Genomic DNA, 10,316 nt, shown 5'->3' on the forward strand with positions numbered 1-10,316 from the left:
AAGACCTGCAGGTTGATAGGTAAATTGGCCATTGTAAATTGCCCCTAGTATAGGTAGGTGGTAGGAGAATGGTGGGGATGTGGTAGAGAATATGGGGTTAATGTAGGATTAGTATAAATGAATGGTTGTTGGTCGGCACAGACTCGGTGGGCCTGTTTCAGTGCTGTATCTCTAAATAATAAAATAAATATCCTGAGGGGCTACCTAAAAAGAAATTCATATACCCTAAAATATACCTTAAGATTACATTTAAAGGCAAGTCATGCAGTTCTGGTTAGTCACACTAATGAATCACCGTGAACCAAAAGGATGAAACTAACATAGTACCTTGCATTACTCAGGATGACTTTATCAAAAAAGCCCCAAACAAAATTACTCTACATGGGGGGGGGGGGGGCGGAAGATAATTGTTTTGCAATTAGATTCATTAATTAACTAATTATAACTTAATTTAAAAAAATAAATTAATGTTGAAAATATCTCAGTGTACCCTGAATCTGGATGGAGACATGTCCCCCGTTCAGTGTGTGTGTTAAGTGGGTCTTACGGGTTCCTTCCCTCCCCGGAGTTATGAATGAATCAGTCCTGAGTCTGTAGCAACTGGAAATGATACATTGTATCCGCGCTTGCTGACTAACCAATCATCCAGGAAATGATATATTGTATCCGTATCCAAACATGCAGCCGCCACTCGCTACTTTGTAACTTGACTGGCACTTCGCAATATTCATAGGGAGATATGCAGCGTCCCAGCGATTCACAAGACAGCAATGTTAAGGATGAGGGAGCGAGAAGAATACAGAGCATCCACTCCGAAAACATCCCAGAGACCCACAATGTACCTATGAAAATCATCATTAGACCCTTCCCGCCCGTGCTGGACGAAGATAAAGTTAGGGGCTTAATGGAGAGCATAAAGGTAAAACATCTATAAGTTTTCACTTACATGGGGTATTAAAGTGAACCCTGAATGAGTGGGATAAACGTTAGTGAATGAATACGCTGCTGACGAGTTAAGAACATTGAAGTAAAACATTTTATAAAGTACATTCACGAGCGAGAATCTGAAATGACATGTTTTACTCAGCCTGGTTTGACTGTGCCAAATCGGCTGTCATTTTAAATTACATGATTTGAAACGGCATTTTTAAAAATCTGATTTCAATTAACCAGATTTTTTGATAAGCTGCTGGCTGCTATTCATGGGAATTTAGTGGGGGTGAGATGGTTTGTAGTCACTGAGTGAATCCTAGCCTCAAGTTTATGATTTGTGTGTTTATTGGCGGATCAGCTGTGATATTGACAGATTTGGAACTTCCTGCTTCGATATCTTCCGGTTCAGGGAAGTGGAGCAACTGAATAAGAACTTAGAGTCTTAAATTCCATGTAGCGTTGATCTAGCCCAGAGAATGGAAGGTTGCACCCAGAGAGAAAAAGCAACAACGTTGATTCATATGAAGAACTAGTATTTACGGAGTGCCTTGGCTGCTCTCAATGTGCTTCACGTCCAAATCGTATTGTCATTTGTCAGCATACGGGCAGCGGTATCCTGCTAAACGTCAAATCATAACCTTCTAACCTGTCGGCTAAGGGAGGATTGTTGCCCAGACCGGTGAGGGAACTCAACACTCCTCTTCAAGCCGTGAGATTTTTTAATGTCCTGAGTTAGCCGTGTCTCAGTGGGTAACCCTCTCACCGCCAGCTCAATGTTCAGGTCCTACTCCAGAGAGTTCTTTTTGTTATTCTTGGATGGGATGTGGGTGTTGCTGGCAAAGCCAGCATTTGTTGCCCATCCCTAATCGCCCTTGACAACTGACTGGCTCGCCGCGTCAGTTCAGAGGGCAGTTAAGAGTCAACCACATTGCTGTGGGTCTGGAGTCACATGTAGACCAGACCAGGTAAGGACGGCAGATTTCCTTCCCTAAAGGACATTAGTGAACCAGATGGGTTTTTACATCAATGATAGTTTCATGGCACCATTACTGAGACTAGCTTTCAATCACAATTTTTTATTAATTAATTGAATTTACCGGCTGCTATGGTGGGATTTGAACCTGTGTCCCCAGAGCATTAGCCTGGGCCTCTGGATTTCTAATTCAGTGACATTACCATTATGTCACCGTCTCCCCCTTAGCACATGATCTACCCTGACACTCCAGTGTAGTAATTGAGAGAGTGCTGCATTGTTGGAGGTGCCATCTTTCAGATGAGACGATAAATGGAGCCCCTGTCTTCCCTGTCCGAAGGAGGTAAAGGATTCCATTACACTATTTGCAGAAGAGCGGGGAGTTCCAGTGAAAGGTCACACGTGAAACGTTAACTCTTGTTTCTCGCTCTGCAGATGCTGCCAGACCTGCTGAGTATTTCCAGCATTTTCTGGGGGTTTTTTCAGATTTCCAGTGTCTGCAGTATTTTGCTTTTGTAAGAACAGGGGGAGTACTCCCTGGTGTTCATGCCAATAATAATCCCTCACTCAATTATACTGTTTGTGGGATCTTGTTGTGTACAAATTGCCACATTTTTGACATTACAGACGTATTTCATTGGCTGTAAGGTATTTTGGGAGGTCCTGGGGGTTGTATGGTGTTTCCACTTGGTTTTGATGTTTTTTTTTGGCAAAATTGGTGTAACTGGCACAAAAGATTGCAAAATTTTAAGTGCAAATTGCGTTCAGTGCTCCTCGAATTTCTACAATCTTTTGTGCGAGTTTTAAAAACATCACACCAGAAGCAGGCTCCGCCCACAGTCCGTATGAATCACTATTGGGAGTTTCCACTAATTGTGCCCATTTTTAGGGCTTCAAGGAGGCTCTAGAAATTAAACTGGAACTTTTGGGCATCAGGACATGAACAGGAAAATGGGGTTATTCACAACTGGTGGATTGATGCTCTGATTAAGAATGCTTATTTTTTTTGTGATAAACACATTTCCAACTGTATGATCAAACTTCACCTAGTTACTGTTGCTAAATATATCAAATATGTTTTCTTTCTTCCTTAATAAAAACTTATTGATTTAATGTTAATACTTTTTGAAATGGCATTTTGGTATTCGACAGTAATGTGTATCCTTTGCACCCTGCAGAAAGCAAGCTTACAGCAAGCACATTTAAAATTACCAGTTTCATCATATAGATATTGAAAGTATGCAAGCTCTATTATGACTGGAATTGTAGCTCATTCCCTGTTTGCTGCAGTAGATTACTTATGTGTGTCAAGTTGTGTTTATTTTTCAGAATGATTACATTAAAAATCTGATCAAATTTTGAATAAAACTAATGATTCTTAGACCCTGAGAGTGACCTAGCCCGAGCTTTCTGGGTTTGCAGACTGCACAACATAGGACAAAAGGAGTGAGGGAGATTGCAGACCCATCCAAAAACAGAGATGAGAAAACACCATCAGCTCTATCCATCAGATGATGTAACCTCAGGAATCATCCTCTCCACGTAATGTGGGGAGGCAAAAAAAAAATGCAGCCCCTTTCACCTCATATTACTCGACTCTATTATTTCCATTCCTTTATAAACATATTCAGCAACATGTATTGATACAGTGCCTGTAATGCAGTAAAATGTCCCAAGGTGCTTTACCCTAGGATCATAACAGCACAGAAGGCAGCTGTTTGGCCCATCGAGTCTATGCCAGCTCTTCTCCAGAACAATCTAATCAGTCCCATTCTCCTGTTCTATCCCTGTAGACTTGCAAGTTTATTTCCCTCAAGTGCCCATATAATTTCCTTCTGAAATCATTCATTGTCTCTGTTTACATCACTCTCATCAGCAGTGACTTCCAGGTCATTACTATTCACTGCTTAAAAATAAGTTCTTCCTCATATTCCCCCCTGCATCTCTTGCCCAAAACCTTAGATCTGTGTCCCCTAGTCCTTGTACTATCAGCTAATGGGAACAGCTTATCTTTGTCTAACCTATCTAAACCTGTCATAATGTTGTACACCTCAATCTCCTTTGCTCCAAGGAAAACAGCCCCAGCTTCTCCAACCTAACCTTGTAACTAAAATCCCTCAACCCTGGAACCATTCTGATAAATCTCCACTACACCTTCTCAAGGACCCTTACAATCTTCCTAAAGTGTGATGACCAGAACTGGACACAATATTCTGGCTGTGGTCTAACCAGAGCTTTATAAAGGTTCAGCATAAATTTTTCTGTTTTGTACTCAATACCTCTCTTTATGAAGCCCAAGATCCCATATGCTTTGCTAAGTACTCTCTCAATATGTTCTGCCACCTTCAAAGATCTATACACATGAACCTCCACGTCTCTGTGTTCCTGCACACTCTTTAGAACTGCACCATGTAGTCTATATTGCCTCTCCCTATCCCTTCTGCCAAAATGTACCACCTCAGGCTTCTCTGTATTAAAATCCAGCTGCCATACTGGAACATTGTCAAACAAAACTTAATATTGAGATGTTAGGATAAATGACCAAAAGCTTGGTTAAAGAGATTAAAGAGATAGATTTTAAGGAGTGTCTTAAAAGAGGAGAGAAAGGTAGAGCAGTACAAAGGTCTGGAGGAAATTCAAAAGCTTGGGGCCTGGAAAGCTGAAGACACAGCCGCGAATGGTGGAGTGATGAAAATTAGGGATGTGCAAAAGGACAGAATATGCAGGAGTGCAAACATCTCAGAGGGTTATAGGCTGGAGGATAGGGAGGGGCCAGACCATGAAGAAATTTGAAAACAATGATGAAAATTTTAAAATAGAAGTATTGCTGGACACAGCCAATGTAGGTCAGCAAGCACAGGGGTCATGGGTGAATGGAATGGTGTGAGTGAGAATATTCAGGGTCAGAAATGACCATCAAACATCTTAATCCATTAAACCTCTGATACCCTTCGATAGCCCTGTCTGCCACAAATGTATCCTTCAGCCTCTTAAAATGTATAATAACCTCTTCCCCACTTGGTACCCTATTCTATGTGTTATCCTCGGTGTCCTGGCCAATATTTATCCCTCAATCAAACATCACAGAAACAGATGATCTGGTCATTATCACATTGCTGTTTGTGGGAGCTTGCTGTGCGCAAATTGGCTACTGCATTTCCCTCATTACAACAGTGACTACACTTCAAAAGTACTTCATTGGCTGTAAAGCACTTTGAGATGTCTGGTGGTTGTGAAAAGTGCTATATAATGGCAAGGTTTTTAAAAATCTTTTCCTTTAAGTTTGAATCCTGTCCTAGTAAACCTGAACTACATTCTAAGATTCACTTCAAGGCCTCAATTACCTCACTGAAATCCTCTCTCTAAATTGCCTTATTCCAATGTAAACATGCCCAGGCTTTCTTCATAGCTCAGCTGTCCAATCACATTTGTCAGCTTTAGTTGCCCTTCTTTGTATTCCCTCTAAGGTCAGGATATCCCCTGTGATATGATGCCAAGAATTGCAAACAATACTTAAGGTGGAGTTGGTCAGTGTTTTATAAAAGCTAGCTATCAACTTCCTGGATTTGTGTTTTATCCTTTAAGCTACACATCTTAAAATCTATTTTGCTTTTTTCACTACCACCTCCTATTGTGCTGATCATTTAAAGGTATTTATCACAAAAATTTCCAGATCCCAGTACTTTGCATTTTCTGTAGACTAATTCCATCTAGTTTGTATTCTCACTCATTGGTTCTCCTCTCCAGCTCCATAACTCAGCATTTTTATGCATTAAATGATATGTCCCATTTTTTGTGGCCCAATCACCACCACCTCCCACCAACACCAACCACCCCCCCACTCTAACACCACCACCAGACTGTCCAGATCCCTCCTGCAAGGAGTCCGCTACTTCCTGAAACTGTGCTTATTATTGGTAGTGATTTGCGTCAAAATAGATCACAGAGAATGTGAAATAAACCCAGCTGAGTAAGTGTCTCTGAACTTCCATATGGTCTTTTTAATTACATCATTCAGTGGACTTCCCAACAAGCTTTCCCAGAACATTTGTTGAGTTAAAACTTGTATCATCTCTTGCTTAGACGGCACTTGGAGTACTCTCAACAGTTCTGGTCTCCACATTATAAAAAGGACCTTAAGGTATTGGAGAAGGAGCAAGAAAGATTTACAACAAGGATACCAGAGTTGAGAGGTTATACTATTAGGAAAGATTGAACAGGCTGGAGTTCTTTTCTCTGGAAAAAAAAGACTGAGGGACAAAGTATCCTCTTTTTTAGGTAGCATGCAGGCGATTTGTTTAAGTGCAAATTTGTTTGCACGTGATAATTTAAAGGGGCCAACTTGTGCGCGGCCTGCACGGGGGCTTTTGGTTGACCGCACAGCTTAGAGGGAGCATTGCTTGGGGGTGAGCTGATGGATGCCTTTAAGATTATGAAAAGGTTTGATGGGATAGACGTAGAAAAAATGTTTCCACTTGTGGGAGAGACTAGAACTAGGGGCCATAACTATAAGATAGTCACTAATAAACCCAATAGAGAATTCAGGAGAAACATCTTTACCAATAATGTGGTTAGAACGTGGAATGCACATACATGGAGTAGTTAAGGTGAATCGCATAGATGAATTTAAAGGGAAGCCAAACAGGTTTATGAATGAGGCAGGAATAGAAGGCTATGTTGCTGGGGTTAGATGAAGAAGGGTGGGATGAGGCTCGTATGGAGCATAAATACCATCAAGGACTTTTTGGGCCGAGTAGCCCGTTCCTGTGCTGTAAATACCTCCTAATATTTTGCAATTCCCTTTTTCTCTCCATTTCCATAATATCCTGAAGGCAGTGACTCCTGTTTGGTGCTGGGAGCTCTGGTTTCTCACACAATTGGCCATTCTTGGGCCATGAGGGGACCATGAATGTTGGCGGGCTTGTTGTCCATGACAGCCAAACTTGTCCATTTACGCACCAAACCTCCACACACACATCTTTTTTCCAGCAGGGAACACTAGTTAGTGGCCAGATGCGTCCACCCTTATCCTAATGTCTCAGTGAGTTGATGCAGTAAGCAGCTGAACTATACAAACCCGGAAGGCCCCAAGTTTGATCTTGTGCATCATTAGTTGAGGTGGTGCACTTGACCTCAGAGTCCTCGAGATAGGGAGGAGAAAATTAAGTAGGGTTCCTGCTCTTGAAGCTACTTTTACTGGAAACTTGCGTATGGATTATTGTCGGTTGTGGTCAAACAGACTGCTGAGATTCATCCATAGAGTTGCCAACCTTGATTGGACATATTCCTGCAGATTTTGTCACATTGGTTCCCCAATCTACCCATCTTCATGGTGCCCCGCCTTCCCAAGCGAACCAAAAAGTGAATAGACCCTTCGTTACCCAATTGGAGGTTCCTTGACTGTCGGTGGAAAGGGCCTTTACCCATGTCCATTTTTTTTTATAACTAGAAAACAAAATGGTCAAATGAATATTTTTTAAAACACAATTTTTAATGGCCCCATGTGTTTTCTCCCGGGTGTCACTCGCAGCAGTATCCTGGAGATTAGTCTGCAAAGGCTGGAGACTCTGGGGCAATCCTGGAGGGTTGGCAACCACATATAAACATACCTCTTAGTTGAGGCCTGACAACAGAGCACAGTTGTGTTGTCCTACCCAGAATGCACTGCAAGATGACCATCTTATCCATTTTACCAATTCCACTCTTGCTCTTTTTTGAAATATTTTTCCGTACCATTCAGTGGTGAAGGGGCAAGCAGGCCAGGGGAAGTCAAGCCTGAGAACAATCATCCTGCTAATTTTTTACCTGCTTTATTTTCTTGTGTGTGAAGTCAAGATTGGCCTTAATTTGACATCTCCCTCCCTACTTCCACGATCACCATTGGAGATCTCGAACCTGGCACTCTAAACAAGAATGGGAGGACCAGTAACCTTGTGCTTCTTTACTCCAAAGTGGCAGCCTCTTCCAAGTTGGGGATGGTTAGGGATGAGGACTCTGCTGAAAACAAATCTGCAACAATCTCTTTCTTCCACAGAACGCTGACAAAGTGCATGATGTGCCTCCGATAGATGTCCTCTGGATCAAGGGTCATCAAGGTGGGGACTATTTCTATTCATTTGGAGGATGCCATCGATATGCTGCCTATCAGCGGCTGAATGTGGAAACCATTCCTGCAAAGATTATCAAATCCACCATTACAGATCTTCGAATGTACCTAGGATCATCCACTCCTGACCTTCAGTGATTGAGCAGAGGTCATCCTGACTGACAAAACTATCTCCTGATTCTATCAGCCTGCTAATGGGACCATTTATTTTCCTAATTACATTTTATATGTATATTTGTGTGTGTTTATATATGTATTGAGGTCAATGAAAATTCAAGGTAATGCTCTGAAATATCTAAAGACAAGAAAAAGGTACTTTAACAAAACACTCTTTCTTATATCTTTGTGGGAGATTAAATGATCGACTTGACCTGAAAGTTAAATACAGCGAATGATCTGAGTAAAGGGCAGAAATGTGCTGTTAAGGGGATAGCTCTTTCATAGAGCCGACACAAGGATTTTGCTAGAGTAAATAAGGAGGAACTGCTAACCAAAGGACACAGATTTAAGATAGTTGGCAGAAAAATCCAAGGAGGAAATGAGAAATATTTCACAGCGCGTTGCTGTGATCTGGAATGCACTGTCTGGAAGCAGATTCAACAGGAACTTTCAAAAGGCAATCAGATAAATACTTGAAAAGGAGAAATTTGTAGGGTAAAGAGCAGGGAGAGTGGGAATAATTGGTAGCTCTTTCAAAGAGCCGACACAGGCACAATCAGCCGAATGTCCTCCTTTTGTGCTGTATGATTCCATGATCTAAACTGTAAGGTAGGTTTAGAACTACAGAGACATAAATAGAATCAAGACACTGGCAGAGGTTGATGTGGTCTCACATTGAATGTATCAGCTGATTGAGGCTGCCCCATGTCTCCACTGTCTCTTGCAGCTTGTTCAATATGCGAACTAGTGGAGACTTGAGGCAGGTTTGATCAGCTGATGCGTTTACTGTGTGATCAGATCAACCTCTGCTACAACACCTTGGTTCATTCAGATGGATTTACTGGCCACCACGATGAATCATGTTAGCACAAACGTGCCGTTCTATCTGAAGAGGACTGTATTTATAAAGTGTTAATATGCACCCTGTTTCCTTTTACTGGATAATAAAACAACCGAAACCCATTTAGTCAAACACCTTTCCTCTTACCATCACATCTTCCTGCACTGATCTTTTTTTCTGTGTTTATTCAGCTCTCATTTGCATTTCTCTTGTCTCTTGTTCAACTTTTCCTGACCTTTCCGACTGCTCCCTGATATATTCCCTAATCTGACTGATATAACTCACAATCACAGACTGAGCCAGCTACACATAGCACGTGACATTGCAAAACTCTTAGTTTGAAGGTGTATCTTTGCAGGGAATCATAGTATATCAGATTTGGCAGCTGTGCCTAGGCTCTGGAATTCCCTCCCTAAACCTCTCCACCTCTCTACCTCCCTCTCCTTCATAAAAGACACTCCTTAAAACCTCCCTCTTTGACCAAGCTTTTGCACACCTGTCTTAATATCCCCTTATGTGGCTTGGTGTCAAATTTCTGATAACCGTCCTGTGAAGTGCCTTGGGACGTTTTACGACATTAAAAGTGTTTATATAAATGCTGTTGGTGTTGGTATCCTTATCTATGTGGTTATAAGTGTCAGGAGCACCACTGGAGGGCAGTGTGGCACACAGATAGGTTCAGTGTTATTTCCACAAGCAGAAATATACAAGTACCAGATAGTGCTGAGGCTCCAAAACCTGAGGAAGACTTTCTGAGATGGGGAAAGACTAAGCCAAGTGTCATATTTGCTTGGGATTCAAAAGCTACTTTGAATAGAAGAATCATCTTTGTTCTTACTTGATACAAAAACATACAAGTAAACTAGATTTTTTTTTAAATAGTTATCTTAATTGTGTTGAAGGTATCACCTTTCAAACAAACTGGAGGACTGAAGGTCTAAATTCTCGGTTTCTCGATGCATTAACATGCAAATACTGCCCATAAATAGATCCATTATGGCTTACGCCAGTCTTATTTTATTTGGGAAACCTATCTCTTCTTGTCCACCATCTACAAGGCACAAGTCAGGAGTGTGATGGAATACTCTCCACTTGCCTGGATGGGAGCAGCTCCAACAACAGTCAAGAAGCTCAACACCATCCAGGACAAAGCAGGCCACTTGATTGGCACCCCATCTACAAACATTCACTCCCTCCACCACCGACACAGTAGCAGCAGTGTGTACCATCAACAAGATGCACTGCAGCAAGGCACCAAGGTTCCTTAGACAGCACCTTCCAAACCCGCAATCTCTACCAACTAG

At 41.7% G+C, this 10,316-nt stretch overlaps 1 protein-coding gene across 1 annotated transcript; it reads left to right on the forward strand.

Moving 5' to 3' along the window:
* The first annotated feature begins 602 nt into the window (after positions 1-602).
* On the forward strand, positions 603-9,608 carry srxn1 (sulfiredoxin 1 homolog (S. cerevisiae)). Its single transcript, XM_068048613.1, has 2 exons — positions 603-919; positions 7,941-9,608. The coding sequence occupies exons 1-2, from the start codon at positions 740-742 to the stop codon at positions 8,148-8,150; spliced, it is 390 nt and encodes a 129-aa protein (XP_067904714.1). The 5' UTR covers positions 603-739; the 3' UTR covers positions 8,151-9,608.
* The last annotated feature ends 708 nt before the right edge of the window (positions 9,609-10,316 follow it).

Source organism: Heterodontus francisci, chromosome 16 (genome assembly GCF_036365525.1).
Source record: "Heterodontus francisci isolate sHetFra1 chromosome 16, sHetFra1.hap1, whole genome shotgun sequence".
Taxonomy (NCBI): Eukaryota; Metazoa; Chordata; class Chondrichthyes; order Heterodontiformes; family Heterodontidae; genus Heterodontus; species Heterodontus francisci.